This window comes from Neophocaena asiaeorientalis, unplaced genomic scaffold (assembly GCF_003031525.2).
Source record: "Neophocaena asiaeorientalis asiaeorientalis breed wild unplaced genomic scaffold, Neophocaena_asiaeorientalis_V1.1 scaffold5, whole genome shotgun sequence".
In the NCBI taxonomy this organism is placed as follows: Eukaryota; Metazoa; Chordata; class Mammalia; order Artiodactyla; family Phocoenidae; genus Neophocaena; species Neophocaena asiaeorientalis.
Genome location: NW_020174698.1, coordinates 11,171,923 through 11,198,549, shown reverse-complemented (window position 1 = coordinate 11,198,549; position 26,627 = coordinate 11,171,923). Strand labels below are relative to the sequence as shown.

General features: G+C 36.2%; 1 protein-coding gene across 1 annotated transcript in view; it reads left to right on the top strand.

Annotated features, from left to right (window-relative positions):
• Positions 1 to 26,627, top strand: part of NKAIN2 (sodium/potassium transporting ATPase interacting 2) — a 511,469-nt gene that overhangs the window by 360,193 nt on the left and 124,649 nt on the right. The window contains exon 4 of the mRNA XM_024759019.1: positions 8,197 to 8,397. Coding sequence (XP_024614787.1) covers positions 8,197 to 8,397 — 201 coding nt within the window. The remainder of the gene's footprint in view (positions 1 to 8,196; positions 8,398 to 26,627) is intronic.

The following is a 26,627-nucleotide window of genomic DNA, read 5'->3' as shown; positions in this document are numbered from 1 at the left end:
TAGAAAGGGTGTGAAAGAGAGAAGACTCATTTTGCCAAACTTAGATCCCACTCATGGCTGATGAGTCCTAACTTTGGAAGTAAAAAAATAATCAAGACTTTTGAGCCTGGAGGTTCAATTAACTTTAACAGCACGGCAGCTTCCTTTCTGAATTCTTTCTTTCTTTTCCTTTCCTTTCTCTCCCTCCCTCCCTCCTCTTCCTTCCTTCCACACAGCTCTTTCAGAACATTACAAGGATCACCTTGAAACAAAATTCTTTGTATTCCCAACACAGACTTTCTTCTCTAGCTAAGAGTTAATATGTATTTCCTAAGCAGGAACAGTGACTATATTGGGGCTTAACATATCCCTTTCCCACAAGAAGAAAACAATGGACCAAAATAATTTCTCTGTATATATATATATATATATATATATATATATATATATATATATATATACACACACACACACACACACACACACACACATACACACCAGTTATAACATTATGATCTCAAAAAAGGAATGGAATTAATCAGGAAAAGCTTAGAAGGGGTAGCCCAAAATATTAATTTAAATACAGAGATAAATGCAGGATGTTAATAAGAAGTATTGAGGAGGATTTCATTAAAATGTAATTTTTGCAACAATGCTCAGGATGCAGACCAGTTGTAGAATAACGTAAAACATTTATCTGGACTAAGGAGGCAATTAGGATAAGATTTAGAAAAGTGAAATAATGGCCTTTGTTGCAACACAGACATGAGAAACCTGTTTTCAGGCAAGAAACAATGAAAACATGTAATAGCAATGAACTTGAGACATTTTGTACTACATCTTTAGTAAATCTTTCTACATAGTGGGAAGAAACACGTTTTGTTTTTAAAACTAGATTTTATAAATCCAAATATCAGATTTTCCTCATTGATTTTAGAGGAATGGTTGTAATGTTTTTCATGCTCACAGAAATATTTTCTTGATTTTTCCTTGAATAACTAAAGACAGGAGCCAGGAACTGGAGTTAACGCTACCTATGGTGTCATATTGAATTATGATCCATAATCAGCCAAATCCCAAAGTTACCCATAGTTAAGGATTCTAGAAGAAAGTAGGGCACAAATATATTTTTGATGTTCCATCTACTTTTCTTAAGTTTATCATATAGTAGGATGGATTACATTTTTGGATTTTGGAGTTGGTAGATATGAACTTCCTTATGTTCTACGCTGCATTGCTATATAGGCAACATTCATTCTACTTGTCAAATAAAGTGCATTTGTAATTTTGCTTATCTTTTCAAAACCATATTTTCTTAGCTCCTTCTTCCTGGCATCTTGAACGATATGATTTGCTTTCACTAATTCTTGTGTTACCAGGATAAATTTGGCATTAGGGTTTTTATATGTATGAGCAGGTTTGCAAAGATTTAAGCATGTATTAACAGAAGAAAACAGCTATGTTTAAGGTTAGAATATTAAGTTCACCAGCTGGAAATAAGCTGTGAAAATTCTAAAGAATTTTTCAGAATTTCCTATGAATTAGTATCCACATATAGATATTGGCAATGAGATATAACACAATGCTTTCTGATGATCTTATAAACTTTAACTCAGTATATATTTGGTTGTAAAAAAAAAAAGAGTTCATTGAGAATAAGTGATTCTTGGTGTCAAATATAGCCTTCCTCACTATCCCAACTCCTGCATCCTCAGCTAATTAAGGATGCCATTCAATCACAGGGTTCTCTAACTACTTCTTAGTCCCGATGTCTAAATACATATGCTTTTATTAATATAACTATTTTGACCTTCCAGAGTATTTTTATTGTTGTTAAAGTTTGCTTCTTACCATTCAACGTGCTTGCCTGGCCTTCCTCTAATATCAGCACCAGAAGTATGTATTAATGTATTGTTGACTTGTTCCCATTCTTACTCTGAGAGTATTAAAATAATATAAGGTGATCCTGGTCTCACCTCCCTGGACACTTAGGGAACTCAGCAGAATAGTCTAGAGTGATTAAGATGAAGCATTTGGATTTTATAGCATCTGTGTGATCACCTCCATCGTGACTATTTTTAACACAGCACCTGTACTGGTCTCACCCCATGTTTCCTGCACTGTCCACCCCAATCCTACAGGAGACTTGATTATGTCTTCTGTAATATATCTCTGTTCATGTTTGATAGTGCCAATGTCCTGTCCCTGATCAAAAATCTTTCAATAAGCCAGGATGTTTGGTTTGGCATTTAAGTCACTCCCCAATCTGTCCTCAACTTATTTTTCTGAAGTGATTTTACACACTACTCCTTCTTAAAAACTCTCATCTCATAAAAATAAGGCTACTTACTTGTCCTTAAATACACAAGTATTCTTAGCTCTACAATTTTGATTATTTGGTCCACGCCAGTTAAAATGGTCTTTTCCCCCGAGGCTGTGGATCTATCTAACCTGGCTCTTATTTTAAACCCCAGCTAGAGTTCCCATCTCTAAGAGGCTGCCCCACCAGAGTCCACAGGCATCACACCCTCCGAGTTCCCAGACACACATTGTCCACACCTCTCATTAGGTGCTTATCAAATGCTTCCTTTTTTTTTTTTTTTTTTGCGGTACGCGGGCCTCCCACTGTTGTGGCCTCTCCCATTGCGGAGCACAGGCTCCGGACGCGCAGGCTCAGCGGCCATGTCTCACGGGCCCAGCCGCTCCGCGGCACGTGGGATCTTCCCGGACTGGGGCACGAACCCGTGTCGCCTGCATCAGCAGGCTGACTCTCAACCACTGCGCCACCAGGGAAGCCCAAATGCTTCCTTTTATTGTTACATTTTATCTCTATACCTTGCCCTCCAAAAGAGACAATAAGTCCTGTAATGTTAGAGATTGCATCTTACATCTCTTCTCATCATCATGGCCTGGTAGAGTATTTTGCATATGGTATATGAATAATTAATATTTGTTAGTAACTATCCTGATAACTATAACCTAATTGCCATTTACTAAGAAGCATAGTTTCTATACTTTCAGATACTAACTAAGCAATCTATAAAAGCGAGAGTATCAATTTTTAATATTATTATTTCAAAAGAAGAACTAAGTAATAGAAAACTCCAGAAATTTAAGAAAATATTTCAGATTTTTTAAACTGCAACTGAAAGCTTCTCACTCTTACTTCCACCTTCTAATCTTTGCAATATTGAATCAATTGTTTACTATTAGAATAGATTATGCAACAAATGCCATAAATTGTGAAAGTAAATTGTAGCTTTTTGTTGAAATTCTCAGACATGACTAGTATCATTTTCTCATTTACTTTTCAATGCTCTTTTTTTAATTATCAAATGCTTATTATTTGTTGAGCAATTAGGCTTCTTGTGTTGCCCTGAATACATACAACCCCATCAGAAACAACTTTTTAATGCTAATAACAGCTTTCATGTAATATATCAGACCCTGCTATTTTGAAAAATGACATGACCAATAATGGGGTCCTTTAATCTGAACTTTTTGAATAGTTACTAAGAGAGATGAATAAATATATTTATACAAATTACACTATACTACTCTGAACATATAATTATTAAAGTCCTTTTAGATATAGAAGTGTTTTAATCTTACAATTCTGAGCCTATCTTGTATCCTTTTCGGTGTGAATTCATTGATAATATACAAGATTTGGTCTGTGGTTTTATGCCTTATTTTGTGCTATCAAGATTTATTCTTTGCCTCAAAAGTCCTTATAATTTTGAACTCAAAATTACAAAATATATGGGAATTAAATAACCTATTGATTATGCATCGAGCAGGTCATACTCAGGAATTTCTGTTGCACTGAAGGGGACTTAAGAAGACCTTTCGATTGTCTATTTTACAAGCAGGAATTTATATTTTGTGCTTAAAATAAGGCACACGTGCTTATGTGTGCATTATTTTATGCTTACACAGAGACCTTTTGTTTAAATGTCCACAAGAAACTAAATAAGAATGTAAGATAATGCCAGAAACTTTCCAGTTAATGATCACTGGTTGAATATATGTACTTACTTACATTTCATCCTGAAACTCCACCAAGTGGTATTAAAGAATAAAAAAATGATAACACACAGTAAAAAGAGAATGGACAAGAAGTGTCAACAGTTTTTGGAAGATAGAAAGTGGAGGATTAGCACATGACTTAGCAAAATGGAAAAACCTACAACTTATGATCATGCAGTGGGTTCCAATGTACAGATTTGACCCATAAAACCCTTGGAAAAGTCAGGATTTAGAAGTGGAAGGTGTATGTGAGGTACAGGATTAAAAATGCAAATGAATTGAATAATCTGTTCAAGGGTCAGTTAGACTGCCCTGAGGCACTTCCTCTAGTCTATGCAACGAGGCTTCTCCTCTGGACTGGTAAGACTCTTGAAGCACAGGCAGGCATGAGTTAAGTTTCTGAATACATGAGCATTAAATTAAATACTGTATGCTGGAAAAAAAAGCCTGCGTATTATGTAACAAGAGCATCAGCTCCTCCCCAGTTCAGCCCAAGGAGGCTGTGGTCTGATATATACCCCATAAGTAAAGTGGAAGACCCAGAACTAAGTCCTGCCAATCCCTACAGACCTAGCATTTGGAAGGCCCTGCTCAGTCATCATATGTAAAGGATACCAGCTGATCAGCCCACTAATGCATGACAAACTGCCAATCAAGTTTTAGTTTCTCTTTGGTATGAAAGGACAACTTTTGTGAAAGACTTCTAAGGAACAGCTCCAACAAGAAAGTCAGAGGCAAAAATAAACATAACAGAAAATATCCAGGCGTTCCCACTGGCTATTCTCTCTGCTTGGAATGCTTTTCCCCATATCTGCTCTCTTTACTCCTACACTTCATTCAGAACTCGTGCAAATACAAAATAATGAGACATCTTTTCTTACTATTATATTTAATATTGTGTTCACTCCCCATCACCCAATTCTTGGTTATTCTATTTCTTTACTTGAGCTTATATTTCTGCATATATTAATCACTACACAGACATTTTGATACATTCATGTATTTGTTGTCCATCTACCCCACCCCCAAATGAACACTCATAAAGGTAGGAACATTGCCTATCGCACATAGTAGATCCTTGATAATTACTGTTAATATTATCTACTTATCTGTTTACTTATTTAGTAAAAATAAGTAACTTGGATAAAGCAAAAACAAAGTAGGAAACACAATTTTAAAAGAATAAGTATTCAGAGAATAAGAAAATTTATAGCCAAGAAGCAATTCAAATATATTAACTATACAAAAGCAACAATTAGAGAAGAATTAGCTCTTAAAAGTTCCAAATATTAAAAATTAAAGATATAGTTCAATAGAAGTTTGGGAAGACTTGGTAAAGAAAATCTACAAGAGAGTAAAGAGAAATATAAGATATGAACAATACAAAAGAAAAAATAAGAATGTAAGAGATCAATCCTGAAAGACAAATGTCTGACTAATAGGAGCTTCCTGCAGTAACACAAAAGAGTAGAGGGGAGGGAACAATTAAGGATATAATGTAGGTTGTTTTCTAGAATGGAAGGAAAGCGCTCTTGGATGGAAAGTCCCTCCAGATGCTCTACAAACTAAGTGAAAAAGAAACTCATCAAGATACTGTTTTACTGAATTTCAGAACTTGAAGCTAAAAAGATTTTCTACATCAATAAACTTCAAAAATATAACATGGAACCAAAGTAAGTTACAGAGTATATATATATTTTAAAACCTAAAAAACCAGCATTTTGTATTATTAATAACTATGTAAATATTCAGTAAAACTACAAAAAGCTTTCATGGGAATAATGACACCAAAATCATGATAGTAACTATCTGTGGAGAGATGGGGGGAAATCATATTTAGGAAGACTACAGAGGAAGCATCATTTATATGTATAAATTTTTATTTAAAAAATGACTTTAAGCAAATATAACATAAGATTCAATGAAACTGAGTGGTGGGTATAACGGTATTATTATAATATCCTCTATACTTTTTGATGTTTTTGAAATATTTCACTGTTTAAAACAAAAAGATACAAGAAACCAAAAGAAAGAAAACAGGTTACATAAAAAATTACAGGGAACAAAATGATATCAGATTTCTTAACTATAATAATGGAAATTAGAAGATAATGGAGAAACAGCCACCCAGTTCTGAGAGAAGATTTTCAACCAAGAAGCACATATCCATCCAAAATGTCAGTCAATTAATATAAAAGTAGGGTAAAAACACTTCAGACTTAAAATCATTCACCTCTTCTTAAGAAAGTTGTGAATTATGTACTCTGTGAAATAAGAGAGCAAACCAGGTAAGAGAAAGACATGAGAGCTGTTAAGAAAAAAATTGCACTGGAAACTTGTTAAAAGTGGCAAGATAAATTTTATTTTAGCTGCTGTAGTAGAGAAGACAGACTTCAGTATACAGCTGAACTCCATGCCCACAAATTTGATTACCTAGGTGAAATAGACACATTTCTTTAAAGTCACAATCTGCCAAAACTCACACAAGAAGAAATTTGAATAGGCCTATATCTATTAAATAAATTAATCAATTGAGATATATATATATATAGATATAGATATATACATATATACATATATCTCAATTAATAACTTTTCAAAACAAAAAGCACCAAGCCCAGATGGGTTCATCGGTGAATTCCACCAAGCATTTAAGAAAGAAATTATTCCAATTTTCTGCAATCTCTTCCAGAAGACAGAAGCAGATGGAAAACTTCCTGATTCTATGAGGTAGCATTAACCTAATGCCAAAACCAAAGAAAATACAGGAAAAGAACACTACCTTTTACAAATATAGATGCAAGTATCCTAACAAAATGTTTTCAAACAAAATGAATTCAACAATGAACAAAAATAATTACACACCACAACCAAGTGGGATTTATACTAGACTGGTTCACTATTCAAAAATCAACTAATGCAATAAAAAAGACATTTTTAGCCACTTAGCAGGTAGCTCCAGCCACAGACTTTTATTTTGAGATTTATTCTGACTGAGTCAGAAACCAGTTTGCTGTATCTCCCAGGTTCCAAGGGATACTTTGAAGCCTTTCTCAATAGGCTTGAAGAGAAGAGACCTTACCCGCTCCCTTACCACCACTTTATGGAGATGATGAGACTCATAACATAGCACTCTCCAAAGGAATACTCTTTCCAGTCTCCAAATTCCCTGATCACTTATGCTCAGCCCTTTCATATGCTCAATTTAAGTGAATATGTCTTAATATTTCCTATGCAGGATCTGCCTGCTCAATCTGGTACCTCATTTTGGTGTGAAAGTAGTTGGCATCTATTATCTTGAGGTTCTATCACTGAGACTGAAATAATTCCTTTTCCACCATTGATCCTCTCTGTTAGAATCTTCCCTCATGACTTGCTGAATACTAGGATATGTTTGATGCATTCTCTTCCTGGAAAACAACATTCGTCCCTGTGCTATTGACAGCTCCACATCTGTGTATGTGATTTCAAGGTCACTAGTGCAGAAACTACCATCATTCCATTTGTAGCTGCACATCACCTAACATGCTGAAACTCATCTAAAGAGTTGTTGACTTAACTATTTTCACCCTGCAATAATTTGCTGATGATATTTTCTAAGAAGTATTGTGACCAATTTTATATTAGGAGTTGGCAAGATTGAAAAGATCCTGATTTTCTAAAATAATAATAAGTGGTGGGGGGACAAGAAATAATGTGTTTTATTAAGTAAAGTTCTCACATATTTTAACCACTAACCACATTATTGTGTTAAATTTTGCCAAACTGATGTACAGTTTTAACATTTAAAATGTGCAAAAGGTAAATATTCTGAGGGAGAGGAAAATAGCAGGCTGAAGATGAACTGCACTTGATAAAAATAGCTTAAAACACTCCCTTTGTAATATTTACAAGTCCTAAAAGCTAAGACTTTTCAGTGTAACAATGTAAGTCTGACAATTCTACTAGTAAGTATTTTTATTTGTATCACTGCAGTCAGGCAAACCGTCATAAATGAAATCGCTAGACATAATTTTCAGGTGGAACTGATAGTTTGACTTTAGATGCTACCTTTCTGCCTATAAAATACAGCAAGGGGAGGGGAAGAAACCCACATTTCAAAATGGGAAACTCAAAAGCAATTCAGTCCGAATAAGCTAACTAACATTTACAAAGTAATTCTCATCCTTATAAATTGCCTTCTTGCAGGAAACAGACCTTATCCTGACTTTTAATATTTCAATGCACCGATCTTGGTGGATGGAGAATGGACCAGGATGTACGGTGACATCAGTGACACCTGCCCCAGACTGGGCCCCAGAAGACCATCGCTACATCACGGTCTCGGGGTGTTTTCTGGAGTACCAGTACATAGAAGTGGCTCATAGTTCCCTCCAGATTGTCCTCGCAGTAAGTGTCGACAGCCAACCACTCCTTCTAGTGCTTCCGGAACTGTTTTATTTCTGTGCAAACTCAGTGCACACAGTTGGAACCTGTGGGTAAAATGTGGCTCTGTGCTTTTTCCTAATCAGTGCCACTTTTAACAGGGATGTGTCAGGTTAAACCAGGCTGTGCTGTGGGCCGAGTGCTTCTTTCTGGCTGTGCTGCTAATTCTGGGAACTCCCCTCTCCCTTTGCCCTAGCTTCTTCTTAGACTTCCCCTAGGTACCATCCATCTCTTTTTATCACCCCCCCCACCTTTTTCAAAACAATTCAGCTTTTCTATAAATTCCACTTCTAGACTATCATGCCCCTATTTTTCATAGTATTATGTCAATGAAGAACCCTCCCTCTACAAGAAGGCATTTGGAGTTATAAATAACTCCTATGTTTTTGAAGAACTTTCACTAAAGCTAAATGCACACTTTTGTGGGATTCATAAAGTTATTTGTGGGATTCATAAAGTTATTCATTCAACTTTATTATACACGTCTCCATTTATTTATTACAGATTGTGTATGTGCAGATCTACGTATATTTTCTTAGACTCCATGTAGATCTGCAACTGAGGTGCACCGTCTTAACAATTATAAACAACTAACAATACAAGTAGAATCTGCTTGTGACCTCTTTCTTTACTTTCAGAATGATATTAACTCACAATTCTTAAATAACAAGACATAAAACGTTCTGGGTAGAATGGCACCAATTGGTTCACGTAAAATTCTTCTGGAATTTAAAAAGAAACAATGTGAGTGTGTGTATTAGGTTATGTAACTAATATATAGTTATTAGATATTTTAAAATGAGGAATAGGGCTTCCCTGGTGGCGAAGCGGTTGAGAGTCCGCCTCCGATGCAGGGGGCACTGGTCCGGGAGGATCCCACATGCCGCGGAGCGGCTGGGCCCGTGAGCCATGGCCGCTGAGCCTGCGCGTCCGGAGCCTGTGCTCCGCAAGGGAGAGGCCACAACAGTGAGAGACACGCGTACCGCAAAAAAAAAAAAAAAAAAAAAAAAAAGAGGAAAAAAATAATAAAAAAAAAAAAAAAAAAAAAAAAAGTGAGGAATACATGTATATAAACATATACATACACACACATATATAATCACAATGCACTTCGTATGCTGTGCTAGTAAACACTTCCCAAGTCTCTGTGACTAAAACCACAAAGGTTTATTCTCATGGGTCAGCAGGAAGTTTTACCAATCACTGTCACTAAGGAAACAAGGCTAGGGACACAGCCACCATCTCAATCATCACGGGTTGCCGTGCCAGAGAGCAAGGATAGATCTGGAGTGTCTACAATGGCACTAAAATGCTCCTCCTTGGGAGGAGAAGCTCATCATTGCTCATAGTTCATTGTCCAGAACTAGACACACAGTCCTACACAATCACAAATTGGTCAGGAAGGAGCGAGACCTGTAAATATTTGAAGAGTAGCATAAATTATTTCCACAATATTTGAATTATGTTCTTGGCTAAAGCACTGAGTGACCTCCCTTGAATATGTCCAAGCTGAAGCACTTCTTAATTAAAAAAATAAAAAACCCTCTCTAATAGTTTGAAACTCTAAAACCGTTCATTTTGATTATTTTTAAGGAAAGATAGATTCGATGGGATGGAAGTAGTCATTTCACTGTTTAAAATTCATTTAGGTGAAGTATTCATTCTCACATGGGAAAAGTAAAATATTTCTGGCATTTGGCGACAGATTAAATGCCTTCATATATGTGTTAGAGAGGAGTTTTAGAGGTAATATTCCTTCCTTGGAACTCCCTCTTTCTACTGTACCCAGAATTTTTGGAAAACTTCCACTTATGCATCAGGGATGATGTAAACATATAGTCTGTGTGCGTGGATAGTTAAATGTGACTATTTTAAGAGAGTTATTTGAATTAAAGTGTGTATGTATAAACTATATTCACAGATTTATTAAACCCCACATAAAATTTTGGCTTGCAGATAATTTGCTAAAGAAATACATTTGGACACAGAAGCATGTGTTGAGTCTGTCATACTGCCCAAAGAAAAAATATTTTTACATAAGTAAAAACCATCCGTAAAGGCAAAGTGGCTAGAGTGCAAAGAAGATGGATGAAGTGTCCCTAAGAGCAGATGTGACCAATATATCAAGCTACTGGCTCTCACTTCTCCTGTCTGCATTGCCCCCGGTTGAGTGGGGCAATCGTTTGGGCGGGCCATCACAGGACGTGGCATCCGTACCTTTCCCCTTTCCACCTGTTCTTCTCTCTGGGGTAGTTCTTTTGCTATGCTGACTGGATCACCTGAGAGAGTAAGTCAGCAACAGATACCCAAGCCAGTTTTTTGGAAAAGTTTCAACACACTTTCCGTCTTTGGACTTGTTATCGTCTAGTTGGCCTTGGGGTGAAAGCATTTGCTATGCAGAAAACTTAGCACATCTTAACTAGAATTTTAGAATGCAAACCAAAATGGGGCTTATCTTGAACAATGTGCTCCGCCTAGTTATTGGAAGCCTTCCAATTAAACGTTCCTGTAGTCATCCTCATCACTTCTGCTGGCATGTTTAAGGGGTGAAATTGTGGCTCGATTCTCTGCTTCTCCCCTTTTTGTGTTACCCAAATCAACTTCCTGACAATCCAGTGTTTAGTTCCGTCCAGTCCAGTGAACACTTCCTGAGTGCATGTCCCCTGCTGGCATCTAGAGAAACAAATGAGAGCGTCTCTGACCTTGAGGCTGTCATAATCAGAAATGGGCGTGGCTCCTCAGGGTACAAACCTGGGGCAGACAGGCACACTTCGGGAATGTGGTACACAGAGAATACGTTTGTGCCGTTTATGGCATCATCCTGGCGTCTTAGTTCCATCCTGCTTTTTGTGAAGTCAGCTAAACTCCCACACCTGTCTTTGTTTTCACCAGCCTTTGAAGCTGCCCTCTCTTCCAGGATATCTGGCTTAGATCTGCTTTCATAAACGGCTGCTGTCCCAGCTACTGCTCTTGATTAACTCCAAATCTCTCTAGCTCTTTTTCTCCACCTTCACTCAGCCTCTCTTTCACAGATTCCTGACCCCCAGCACACCTGTCACCCCATTGTTCGGTTTTCTGCCAATCAACTCCTAGCTGATTTTGAAATTTGCATCACGAAGCCCCCATGTGCGTCACACATTTATAAGATATCTCCCACCTCCAGCCAAAGGAAGACGAGTATTATACCCATATGATTGGGAAGAGGGGTTATTAATCACACAGCCTCCAGCCGAGAAGAAAGGACTGCCAGAGCACCATAATGATGAGCCAGGTGTGAGATTTCGAGCTTTCTCCTCCAGCAGCATTTTCTTCTGGTTAGGATCAGATATCACATTCAAAGGGAATACAGGTGTGGATAGTTTTAATAAAACCAAAAATAAAAAAAAAAATCTGCACTTACAAAAATAGATTTACAAAAATCTGCACTTACAAAATAGATAAAATAAATATGTATGGAAAGAGCCCAGGAAGAGATTAACTAAAGATGTAATGCTGTTTAGATTAACTAAAGATGTAATGCTGTTTACATTACAAAACAATTAATCTTATTTCTTCAAACAATGTGTGATTGCAACTGTACAGTTTACAAAATGCGTTTACGGGAATTTAATCTTTCCACTTGTGTAACAGTCCTTTGAGGGCAGCAGAACAGATTAAAAGCCTTTCCCAAGATTTCTTAGCTAATAAGTGGGGAGGGTGGACATGCTGACCTAAGTTTTTCTCTGGTACCAAGGAAAGGAAATAGGCTTAAATCTGCATGCCGGCATCAGCTGATGGATAACAGATTCATGAAACCCCAAAATTCAGACTTCTCTTCAGTAGCAAAGAATGCCGTGATTAATTAGCTATGTCTCCCACGGGTAAGGGGAAGGGAGGTGTATATACCTCATGTTTGTTATGCACACACATTATACCTTACTTCCTATAACCAACACAATGAAGAGGGAGTATGTTTTACAAAGAAATGTAAATAAATGAATCATTAAGGGAAACTTTTATTGTACTAACTGAAGTAACTTTTTATTTTGAAACATGTTAAAATTCCAAATAATTCATTGGAAAACAAAAGCAAATACTTAATCCCTTTCTTCTCCAGCTACCTCCAGAGGACCAGTATCTCTAAATTTTATATGAACTTCTCCAACCAAAATTGCCGGGCTTTGTTTTTCTTTATTTCCTTTACTTCTGACACACTTCTAAGTTCATAGCAGGTTGACTATTAATTTAAGAGACCAGTAGAAGATGTTGGTACAAATATAAATAAGTTTACTCTTTCCTACAGCCATTAAAAGTGGCTTAGAAACTGTGTACAAATTAGCAGGGAAGAAAACTTTAGAATAAAGTTTCTGGTGCCCTGTTCATAGCCAAAAATTAGGTTCACTGTCCAGCTTAAGCTTCAGTTAAATCTATTCCCTATTCATAAAACTCTGTACTCTGTAGAGTGCTGGAAATGATAGAAATCATTGTTCAACATATCGTGGTACCAAAAACTTTTGAAAGTAAAATATATGCCTTTCAGATGGATAGAGTCACAGATGTTTCCAATTATTTCCAGTTAATGATATATAATATGTTGGCCATTTGGCTTGCTAAGACTTGCCTAGGAATACCATTGGTGAAGAAATTTGCAAAAATTTTGACTGCCTTTATCCAAGTTGACTTGGGGTTGTGCTGGGAATGGCACATGGTGTTTCTCTAGACGTTGCTGAAGTGTGTGGTGCGTGCATATGAGAGTAAAGGGCCTTACTGCTCACGCTGACTTTTTCTCCTATAATCTGGAAACACTTATCCACAGAGGTCTGATTTTCAAAGATTTGGGTTCCGATTTTCACGTAGCCTAGGACGTTGCTATTAATGTGGTAAATATTAAATCTAAGTTGTGAACTTGTACCATTTTAAAGGGATGAGTGGGAGAAATGGTGTGAGCTGATACCCAGCTACTGCTGCATTCAGAAGTGCAAAGGTTGCAATGTGGATATTCTCTATGACATTTATTTGAGTTGAAAAATTAAGACAGTTTTTTTGAGACAAAAAGCAAGTTTGATTTGGTTGATTTGTTTTACAGTGAAAAATGATTTAGCCATTTATGTTATTGGAGTCACCATTTTGCATAAACTAAATTAGCCAGACCTGCAGCTCCATAGTTTGATAAAAATACACTCAAAGTACATGTTTTTAATTGACAAAAATATATTGAAATTAAGTAATATTTCCCACATATTTTACATACACCAGATTAATCTAGGTGCCTTTATGAGAAAGAGTTACAAGCATAATGGCTGTTTATTATATCTTGGTGGTGTTTTTTGTATACTTTCCAGAAATTGCTGTTGCAAACTGGGGCAATTTCCAATTCTTTGCTTTCATTATAATTGAAGGAAAACCTCGTAGATTTGCCAATTGGTAGATTACCTGAAATAATTCTTCTGATAGGTAAATATGTAAATGTGGCACCCAACTTAGAAGAAGCTGCAGAAGTTCAGTGATGTCATAAGAAAAGGCCTTCAATACTTCTCTATTTTTGAAAGAACAAGATTTTTCCATGCTTAAACCTAAAAAAAAAGCAACTAGAATAGAATTCCTGCTAAACTCTGCCTCATTCTAGTATTAATCAGAAATGCATTTCAAATGAAATTTTATTTTTTATGTAATTATTTTGATCAACATTTGTAATAGACTATGGTGTTTTGATCTATTGTATAAAATAATAATTGTGGTAATGGCTCAAATGAGAATACATTTTTATGTTCTCACCGCCCCCCAAAAGAGAGAAATATGTGAGGTGATGAATATGTTAATTAACTAGGTAGTGTGAAGCCTTTCATAATGTATATGTATATCAATTCACCGTAATGTACACTTTCGGTAGCTTACAATTTTATTTGTCAGTTATACCTCAGTAAAGCGGAAAAAAATTTTTAATGTCAAAAAAAGCCCATTTTTAACACTTAATGCCTTATGGACATGGGAAAGAAAGGTCGATTTTAAATTTATACATATTCAATTTAACACATACAAATTTATATATGTGTGCATGTGAGTGTATATATAAAACTATATATAGTTATACAGAGAAATATGATAGAATGATCAATATAAAAGTTTCAAGTAAATAAACATACCACATTAGGAAAATATTCTGTGGAAACTGGAACTACATAAAATTTATGATTGTTATAGAAGCGTATGTATGTGTGTTTTTACATGAAAGTGAACTTCACGTCATACTGGTATTCAAATTTCATTGGATATATTTATAAGAATAAATAATGTATCTTTAAAATATATTAATATTTATAATATGCCAAAATAATTTATTTTGCCATTAGCCATTTAGACTAATGATGAAAATATCAGATATGAATTTCAAATGTACCTAGTTTCAAGTGGATTTTTAAAAATTTCTTTCAGGGTATGTGGGAAGAGAAATGTTTGGAAGCCACTATTCTAAAGCAGTGGTTATTTCTTTCTTTATTCCTTTATTCTTCCTTTCTTTTTCTTCCTTCCTTCCTCCCTTCCTCCCTCCCACAGTCCATAGAGACAGCCACAGAGTGGGGAGCAGGCATTTAATTCTCGGGGAGGGCTGACAGGGATGTCCCCTGTCCCCTTGGGGCCCCTACCCATTCCCCTAAGGCAGTGGTTGCTAACACTAGCTGAGACGAGGAATTACTTACCCAGTTGTTTAAAAGATTACCATAAACATAATATACTTCTGGAAATTTTTTTGTCCTTAGGCCTGAGGTAGGGCCAAGGTGGATATATTTTTCAAATTTTTCACCAGAAATATTAGTCCCTTCCCTTTTCTTTTACTACTGATTCCTCAAATGTCCTGAATTGCTCAGAAACACAAGGTGTTTGGTCAAGAAGATGATTCTATATGCCAAGATGGTACCATAGCTCTGGTTGTTCCACCAACTCCTTTCTGGGCCTTAAGAGTCATTTCCCTTCCAGTACTGCAGGGTAAAGCACATAGTTATGTGACTAGTTAGTTAGTCACATAATTAACCTGTGGTCAAATACTGAATCTGTACTTACACCGTGCCTACCATATCTCCACACTGAGGAGTGAGTTGGTATAGAGCTAGGACTGCAAACTGAGTCTTCTGATTCTAGTCCAATGTGCAAAGCTGTACAATAGTTTTCTTCTTAGCACAAAACTGCCTGTTGTCTGCGACGGAAATGGACAGAATGACAAGCACTCAGCTTCTTTCCTAGCTCCCAGGATGGTTCAACAGCTTTGCTGCTTGGCTTCAAATATTATACACAGTGCTCCAACTCTAGTTCTCTTGGGTACTCAGATACACAATCTTGCTTGTCAATAAAGGAAATAAATGTGATTTGTCTTTCTGCAACATCAGAATATACAAACAGTCACACAATATATGGTAAGAAAAACCAAATCACAATTGTAAACAGGGGATTTTTCCAATGGACAAAGTTGCTTAATTAAGAGAATGAAGGCGGTAAATAGAATCGGGAAAGGACAGTTCTTGGTACAATTGAGTGCTCCAAAGCACATAAACAATGTTCCACAAGCTAAGTTTAGAACCCCAACTGGATTTATCCCTGAATAGTAAGAAATACCAAGACCAATTGATACTTCTGAAATGGGCACATGTTTAAATTTCTAACCTATTCTCAATTCCTCTAGACGATAACAAATTCATTTGAACACTCTCCCTTCAGAGCATAACACCTTAATGTCTTATCCACAGATGTCAATCAAGTTTTGGTAAAAATAAACCCTGAACAATCAGTTGTCATGCCCTTTATTTTATTTTGCTTTATTCCTGAAAGGTGCCCTTGTAAATTGGTGAGCAGTTCTGCGAGTCTGGGAACAAGCAGAGTGCAAGAACTTGAACAGCCTCTAAAGTCAAATTAAATCTAAGAATTTTTTGCCTTTAATAGTCACTGGTATTCTCTACATGCAAATTCAGAAACATCAGGTAAAATATTCACAGTCTGGGGGTAACAATCCTTAAATCTTACACCCAGCTGCATAATAAACTATTCTGTAATTATGAACTAAATGAGATAATGTCTAAGAAATTGCCTTGAAAACAATAAAAGTGGTATTTATTTTCTCCTTAGCTCAGTTTTTTCCACTGCTCCGAAGAACACTATTATTTAGTCAGGCTAACTCATAGCGATGTGCAAAACTGAACTGAAGTTTACTTACTCCCCAGATAGAACTGTGATTCTTAAATTCAGTGTGATACTATTTAGTGTATCGACACACCAGCCTACATGGGGGCAAGTTTTATCCCATATCAACCATTATCATCAGATTGCAATATCTGCTTCTATATGTAATGTTTGAAGCACTCGCTTACCCCCAAAACATAATATCACTTGATCTACGAGAATGCTTGGAAACATCATGGAATAAAAATACCAATATATTTAAGATGGTAGTGAGGATTATAGCCTGCAACAAATCACTAATAATTGGGTTTTCTTGAATAATATTAGATTTAAGTTTTGCCAGTCCTACAAATTAGATTTAAATTACTTCCATAGAGTACTGTACAATGAATGATGTGCAATCCCATTTCTTATATTTAATTTTAGTCATAAGTTATTTCAGAAAGAAAGAAAGTATCAATATATATAGTAAAATGAAGTATTTTTTTGAAAAACATGACAAGCTGTTGAACTTGAACAAAGGTTACCATCTTCCTTTGTCATAGATAGTATCATTGCCTGTAAGACGCCTTTCCACTCATGATCAGTTATTATGATAAAAATTTTTTAAGAAATAAGTCTTTGATGGCAATTTCCTCTTCACAGGAACTTCTACACACAGTGGTAGAATAATAATAGTAGAATGCGTTAGTGTTTTCAAATAACAGCAAGGCATTCTCAAAAGAAGGATGTAAAGATGATTTATAATGATAGCCATAATACAAGGGATAATTTATTGTTTAGTGTGTTATACTTGAGTGAAAAGGAATAAAACTATGGGCAAACACACTTAAGTTAAATATTGTTTACACAGTAGAAAAAGAGCCATCTGTAATATTCCTTCTGTACATTTGCTTTTAACAGTCCTACAAATAGGATTTTAAACTCTACTGTTCTCAACCCACACAACTGGGTGTGTGATTCCCAGTCTTCATTATTCTCTTGCTTATTCCAGTCCTTGTGGCTCCATGGCTACATTTGTCCCGACTCCCACTCATTGTTAAATTCCTCTCAAGCAGTTACCCTTTGAGTCAAGACCACAACTTTTCATACACATATGTTTCTCACTTCTATTCTTCTCCTAACAATTCATAATATTATATTGTCTTGTACTTAATGAGGGAGTTCTTTCTCACATGACTCTTTTGGTTAATGTTAATTGCAAATATGGCTCCATCCACATTAATAACGCAGTGCATTTCTATATCACTGAATTTTAGAGAAATATTTGATTGCTGTAAGTCAATCTTTCTCAAGCTTTTTCTAGAAAATCCCTTCCAGTGTTACATTTTACTTATTCATCTATTAGATTGTAAAATCTATTCATCACAATCCCACTGATGTTAAGATTTTTTCAGTAAACGATGCCTTGCCAAAGTTTGATGGGCATGACTCATTATCAGTGTTCCCTCTATACAAATTAGTTCATATAAACCTTGAAATTTGGGGGGGGGGTTTAAAGTTCATTCAATGGGGAACGTCTAGAATAGTACCAATGAAAATATCATTTTGTGTATCATTATTTTAACTACAGTGGGTAAAACATTTTCACATGTAAGTTATTGTGTTGTGTTCAACAACCATAAGCAGGATTAACTGAGTGCCCTGCCAGTGTGGCTGTGACAGTTATTTGATCATTTAAGTTATGAATGAAAAATCATTGAAAGCTTTGTTTAAATGAATCTACATGAACATTTAGCTGCGATTAACCTTCAATTTTACTTTCCTTTTGTGATCCATTACAGTTTTTTTCTTCCCCTTTAGACCCCATATGCTTACAGATGTTAATCTCCAGGGAAGCACAATGATTCTCCCAACAAAGGCGGTTTGTTTCTTGGCTTTGCTTTGCTGAAACCTGGTCAGAGGCTCTGATGACAGATAGTCTGCCTGTCAGCTTTGCTTCATGAATCCAAAGAAAATGGAACTTATCAGGAGCTGAGCCTCAAGCGCTACCTGCGCCTCTTATGTGGGCCCTTTCATGCTAGGTTGGCAGAGGTCTTAGTCTTTCATCATTTGGTTCACTGACAGAAAGAGCAGGGAGCTGTTGCCTGTTTAGGTACCACTCTGCAGACTGCTATATTGCGAAATAAACAAACAATATATTTTTAGGGCACCACCTGCAGCAAGCAGCTGTACCAAACAGAGCAGAACCACAAAGGATGTGATTTGTTCCATTTAACATAAAGCCTTGAGGTTTGAGAAGAGAGGGAGGTGAAGGTTCTGTGTATACAACCCACACGTCCACAGTTTAAACTGAAGCTGATATTCTTTTTTAGATTGGAAGTGAGGTATCGTTATACCTTTCCTCCTTTCCCACCCCGCAACCTCTGGTTGAAAACAGTTCTATTATTGGGGTTATAACTGTTAACAGAAAAATCATTCTCCTCTGCCAGTAAACTTCCTCTTCCATTCAAGGGCAGTTTACTCTCAGGGCAACCTATACTGAAATGCCAACATCTGCTGTATCTAAGCTGTATATAAATGGTGTCTGGCATTTACATGATGCCAATGACTTGATTAGAGAAACTCATACACTTGGCTTACATAAAATTTTCTTATCTGCAACTTTCATCTATTTCAGTCTTTCTTCAGGATCTGTGTGCTTCTCTAAATGTGCCACACAAGTCCAAAATACTCTGAAAGCTGAACTTTAGCTCTTAATTTTGATTGATGATCAGTTCTTGTATTAAATCCTATCTCTCCAGGCATTAAAGCTATGTACTGCATCATGATAAAATTCTACCACGTGCGCCTTGTCTGAGTACCTATAATTTTGAGGCTGATGCAAGGGATATTTTAAGTACTTGCTTTTCCCCTAGATTTAAAAATCTCCTCATTCTCTTAATGGCTATTGATTCTGACCTCACAAACCAATGTCACCATGTCATTTTGAGTTCTTCCAGGTGAGCTGGGATAAATACAATTAAATTATAGATGATTCTGGAGGCAATCCAGGTAGTTACAAATTGAGGTCATTTTAAGTACAGAGAGGGACAGTTACCTTTAGTATTAGAATGGACACCAAGAATTATACAATAATTTTGCTTTTGTCTTGACAATGAGCACATTTTAAAGAGAGAAACACTCCTCTTAAGTATTTAGGAGGTGGACTAGAATACCGTTCTTAACTCTTCTACCACTGACTAGTTTCTTACTCTAGGAGAAAAGTTCATCAACCATCTTTTTGTGCCTCATGAATATGCTTTGGTAGGACTAGTAGCTACTGTTCCAGGACTCAGAGAAGTGAGATGAAGGAATTACAAATCTGCAGTGATGCATGCTTTTAGCTAATAGAGGAAATCAGATCTTGTGAGTCAGGAAACTTAGGTTTCCTTTGTTATCGTCACCTTCATCATTAAGATAATGACCTTTAAGACTATTGGGCACAAAATAAATTCCTACCAAAGTGTCTTCAAGAATGTTTACTGTAGGAACTGCTTCCATCTCTTTCACCTTTCTAACATATTAAAGGGAATTTTCTGGAAAAAGCTCCCAGACTGGGTTTTGTTAAATTATGTTGGCTTCTGAATCCTTTTCAGTCAACTTTCTGCTTTATGATTATGGGACAGTGCTTTTAACTGTATATCCTTGAAACTTTGGAAGAAGGAAGGGAAATATCTCTAGTTCCAAAGAACAAGAGGACCTTTAGTTGGAGCATATTTATGTTCTACAAAACTAAGAGTCAGTTAGATTGATCTTTAATGAATTGTTACAGTCTACTGAATATTCTTCAGGGCTCTCTGGGGAATATTAAAAGAAGAGAGCATAAGCCTTCATGACTACAGAGTCTTGTCTCTGTAGAGTCAGCAATTTTTAAATGACAGCCTTATCCAATCATAAATACAACTCTGCAAGTGTGTCCAACTAACTGGTTTTTAATCTGCCAATCTTGGAAAGGCCTCTCTTCTCTGAGCCAGACAGTACTTTATTTAATTGAAAATATATGGACATTTCAAAACACCAAGAACCGAGACTGGCTGAAGTGTTCGACACAGTCAATGATCATTTTTACCCCCGTAACATCTCAGGCCAAAGTTAGGAACCTCCAGTTGGCTGGGGGATTTGCTCCCATATTCCGGAGATGGCACTGTTCACTCTGGCTGGAAAAAGAAAGAAGATCATATCCTCAAACCCCTGTCTCAGCAGGTTTGCGCAGGCTCCAATCCAGCAAAAGGGAAACCTACAATGACCCTTTATATCCTGTCTGGGGTAAGACTGCAGGCCCATGATGCAATTTGATTTCAAATTCCACCCATGATGTAATCACATTTCACTTTTATTTTGCTGTATTTTGTAGTCAAAGAGCAAGTCTTTAAATAGATAAGAAACAAGAGTCAAAGGAGAATAAAAAAAGTGACCTCCAACTAGATGAAGCTCTCTGTATTAGTCATTTATTTTCAGTATAGAGGGATCTTGGGAAGAGTTTAGCAAGATTTGATTATCCTTATTAAAAACATTGGTCATTCTTCAGGTCCCTTCAGAAGGAAAAAAATCTTTACACATCTGCTGCCAGCTTTATATCAGGCCCAATTTGGAGATTTTCCTAAAAATAGGCCCGCACTGGCATTTTTCTTTCCCAAGCTCCTGGCTCATCCCCTGCATCATCACTACCATCTTCTTTTTTCATTTGTCCTTTCTTGTTACCTCCCACCTTGTAGTGTGCAGCTGGCTGATGCCTCTAAATGCCTATAGGTCAATTAGGAAATGATAAAACCAAGACAAATCCTAAGGTAGCTCTCCTCCTCTCAAGGACCTTAAAAGCTAAGAGAAGTTAGACTTTCAAATTTCTCAGTAATCTAGGGGTGGCATTGTCACCTCGTTTAAATCTGTATTTCCTTAATTACTCAGAAACATGAGGATCTTTCCATGTGCTTCGCAGAAATTCAGGTTTTACTTTCTGTGAACTCTTTAGTCATACCTTTTGTCTATTTTTCAAGTTTTGAAAAATATGTTAGTTTAAAATAATATTCTGAAAAGCCATCTTTTTGAGGTTATTACTATTCCAGTCTTTCCCTTAGCTTTGTTGTGTCTTCCATCTTGATGTGGTCAAGTTTATCTAATATATTCCTTTAAGACATGTGCTTTTTAAACCTTACTTAAGGAAGATTTTACCCACCTAGATATCTCAAAAATACACTCCTATATTTGTTCTAAAACAAATATTCTAAACATTTGCTTTTCACATTTACCTCTTTATTTTAGATTTACTTTTCTTTATTAGTGTGATGTTTGAACAATACTTAATTGATTTTTCCCATAAGAATAGAAAGTTGTCCTAACATCATTTAGTGAACAATCCTTTATTTCCCCACTGGTTGCTAATTCTGTTATTTTCATTTACCTATATGCTTTGTTTCCAGGCTCTCTATGCTGTTCTACTGATCTTTTGACTATCCTTGTATTTATGCCTGACTTCTTTAATTATTATAGCTTTATAATATGTTTTGATATCTGATAGGGGGAGTGCTCACTTCTTGTTTCTTCTTCAGAATCAAGTGGTTCTTCATAGGCTTTCATTCCTCCATATGAATTTTAAATTAGTGCATCAAGTTCTATGAAAAACACTATTGGAAGTTGCACTAACTTTAAAAATTGATTAAGGAATAAATAATATCTTACAGTGTTGAGCAGAGAGACATTATTTGTGTCATTGATTATTCCAACTATAAATGTCATAGCTGTATAATTTTCAAGTCTTCTTTTATATAACACAATGAATTTAATAATTATCTCCATTAAAGACTAGCACAGCTCTTATTGTACCCAGGGAACCTCTCTAGGTACCTGAGGTATTATTAGGACTATGAACTTGATTTTTTTTAATTCTATTACTTTTTCCAACTGTAAATATTGAGATTTAGGAATAATTTTGATTTTGTGTCCAGCAGCCTTGATGAACCCTGTTGCTCTGAAGGCATGCCTGTAGATTTTCTTGGATTTTCAATGTAGGTGGACATATCATTTGCAAATAATAATAATGTTTCCTTCCTCTCTTTTCCTTTGACCTTACATCTTTGTGTGGTCTTCTTGTATTTGCCAGCATGATAATGAACTATAGATCTATTATCAGGAATCTGGCATGTTTGTCTTGTTCTGGCCTTTATGGTAAATGCTCTAAAATATAGTATTAAGGATGATACTTGCTGGGTTTGTTTTGCATTTTTTTTTTGTATTATACTTTATCAAGTCAAGTTTCCTTCTCTTCTTTCTTTGTTAAGAGTGTGGTTAATTATGATAAATTTTCTAAATTGAACTCTCCTTGCATTTGAGTTTTGTCTGCCTCATTTGACCAAAATTTTCTTTTTCTGCTTCTCCAGCTTCTATATGTTATTTTTAATCTTCCATGGATAGGAAAACTGAGATTATCAGAATTATTTAAAAAACAATAATTCACTTTTGGGTCACAATGAGGGCCTCCCCCATGAACAAAGTGCATAGGATTGGTGAACTGTTCCAGATCCTGAAGGTGTTTTTGCACATTTCTTGACACGTGACTGTATTCTAGTTAATGACCTTGATTAAGAAGCAATTTAACAGTGAGTAAGGTGTCTGTGTATAGAAATAAGAACCCAATAATACAAATTTCCTTGTTGCATATCTATCAAAAACCTTCATTTTGCCGGCCCATCAATTAGTGGTTGAGACTAAGCTAGAACCCAGTCATATTCTACAGCCCTATATTCTTCCAAATCCTTATATTGTTTCAGTTATTCACCTACTGTTTTGTTAGCACTATAAGAAATCTGACCTAGAGCTCTATTTACATATTATTTATTTTCAAGGCCAACTATAAAGCAGTAGCAATTTGTTTTAACATCCTTTATCCATCCTTCCTGTTTCCCACCTAAGAATATCATCTTGTTTAATAGAGATCACACCAGTGGACTGTCTTCTACTTCCTTTTTGGGAAAATGTCATTTAGAAAGAAGAACATCTCTGAATGAATGTAGATTACATGTTTTTCAAATCTTCTAAGTTCACAGAATAAGGGTTTGATGCATCATGTTGGTATATTGTTAATCTAGTAATTTAATTGGTATTTTCAGATAAATGTCTTTGCAGCCTTTCACTGATGCTTGCTATAGAATGATGTCGTTTTCAGAGGGGGTAATTATGTTGTTGATGTTGCTGCTTTCTGGTTACTTTGCTTATGGCCACGGTATATGCACAGTGTATGTGCTCTGCTGCATATGCATTCCCATAGATGGGAATGAAGACAGGAGATTGAGACATATGGGGATAGAGAAAATGAATGCTTGGAAAATCTCTAATTGGATATAATTTAGAATCCCTCTGGTTTCCTTTCCATGTGAGAAAAGCTTCCATGTTTCTTGTAATTCTAGCCTTCTAAGCACCTCACTTATAAACAGGTGAGAAAGCTGAAATGGAAATAAAGGCTTGAGAGATCATTGAAATTCAGTCTTGATATCTTGAGCACCAGTGAAGCAGACAAACTTGCAGGAAAGAGAAACATAGTGAAAGAAAGGAACAGAGGGAGAACAACGACAGGAAAGGCAAGGGAAATGTCAGAGAAATGTAGAGAGGAGAGCAAACACTGGCAAAGGATACCACATGCATATCCTTCAAGAAAGCTAACATTTACTTCAATCCCCAAAGCATTTATATACATGTATTAATCCAAGTTTTCTTTTAGGAATAAAAATTATTGGTGAAACACTTAAATAAAATGGTGAACAGATTCAGAGGACAAATTATCAAGAAATGGCTAATCATGAAATAGCCAGAATAGGGAGGGTGGGAGGGAGGGAGACAGACGCAAGAGGGAAGAGATATGGGGATATATGTATATGTATAACTGATTCACTTTGTTATAAAGCAGAAACTAACACACCATTGTAAAGCAATTATACTCCAATAAAGATGTTAAAAAAAAAAAAAGAAAAGAAAAGAAATTGCCAGAGAGCTATGATCAGAGAGATACCAAATTTTAATAATTAGTGTCCAGTGTAGAATGGGGAATGTTATAGTCATAAGTTAGAAAATTTCAAAAAGTCTATTTTAAAGAGATGCTGACACCATACACTTGAAAGTGGTCACAGTATTAATTTGTTTATGACTTATAAAAGAGTCACAACGTTTGACTGGGGGCATAACATTAAAAATCTTTTATTAGCTGAAATATTAACTTTAAGCTTATGTGACATAAAGTTCTTACAGTAGACACCAATATCTTTGTAGGAACTCACAACCATAGGACAATATTGTGTCAGCTCAGAATTAAGTCTTATAAAGAATTGTGTAAGCAAAGTAGTATTTAAAGTCACTTCAGTCCAGAGGGAAAAAGACTCCCAACACCTGTGATAAAATGTAAACACAATGTGCTGACCTGAATGAAATTCCTCCTCTTGATCTATGTTTTAGGGTCAATATAAATCAATGTTCTCTAATATAAAGATTGATATATTCCAACTTGAAATTATGACCAGTTCTCATCAGAGAATGATAAACTGGATTAAATAAGCATTTTAAAAACTTTTATGAGGTCAAATTAATAAAGCCTCTCCAGTCACTCACACAAAGAAGGCCCAGCTGAATGTATTACCTCCACTTTACTCAGGTCCTGCCCTTGACATATCAAACCGCCCCCCGCAGAGCTATCCTGCTGTGCTTCGGAAGTTGTGGGCAGTGATAAGCTTTGACTGTGCAGCCAGCATATGTCATGATAAATGTTCAGCTCTAAGTAGAGAATACACTCTGTTTTCTGATCAAGATCAGCCTGCATTTCCCACCCACCCTCTTCCTCAACACATTTTGGAACAAACATAAGTAAACACTTGACAGGTGAAATATCACCTGTGCCATTTACTGAATCAGAATGAACCATAAGAAGAAAGTGTTAATTCACTACTGTAGTCACATCCCATTAGCAGAAAAAGGATTATATGTTCCTGTCCCATTTAATGTGATCATGGAAAACAGAAACTTCTATTCCTGTGGGTGACAAGGTAAGTCTCGGTATTTCGATGTGGACTTTTTAATGAGACTTCTTTACATTGCCTATACTTGTCTGAATTATCTCTTTATTCAGATCTGAATCTCTGTCACTCCCATGCTGCCACATGTCAATAGTTCCCCCATTCAGAGAAGCTATTTTCCTTTTTCTTTTGCATAGAGTTCTCTGGAAGAAGGGAGTTTGGTAATGGGTCTACCAAGCCGATTCCACATGAAAGGCAGGAACCCCATCTAGAGGATAGTGTGTGAGAGCCCAGCAGCAGCCCAGCACACATCTAGAAGATAGTGTGTGAGAGCCCAGCAGCAGCCTAGCACATTTTTTTTTTAACATCTTTATTGGAGTATAATTGGTTTACAATGTTGTGTTAGTTTCTGCTGTATAACAAAATGAATCAGCTATATGCATACATATATCCCCATATCCCCTCCCTCTTGCATCTCCCTCCCACCCTCCCTATCCCACCTCTCTAGGTGGACACAAAGCACCGAGCTGATCTCCTATGCCTGTGTCTTTATTCCTGTCCTGCCCCTAGGTTCTTCAGAACCCTTTTTTTTTTTTTAGGTTCCATATATATGTGTTAGCGTGCGGTATTTGTTTTTCTCTTTCTGACTTACTTCACTGTATGACAGACTCTAGGTCCATCTACCTCACTACAAATAATTCAATTTCATTTCTTTTTAAGGTTGAGTAATATCTTCCTTATCCATTTATCTGTTGATGGACACTTAGGTTGCTTCCATGTCCTGGCTATTGTAAATCATCAAAATCATCAAAAAATCTACAAACAATAAATGCTGGAGAGGGTGTGGAGAAAAGGGAACCCTCTTGCACTGCTGGTAGAAATGTAAATTGATACAGCCACTATGGAGAACAGTATGGAGGTTCCTCAAAAAACTAAAAAAAAAAAAAACTACCATATGACCCAGCAATCCCACTACTGGGCATATACCCTGAGAAAACCATAATTCAAAAAGAGTCATGTGCCACAATGTCCATCACACATTTTAATTAGCCTTGTGGGTGGGTACTTGACCAG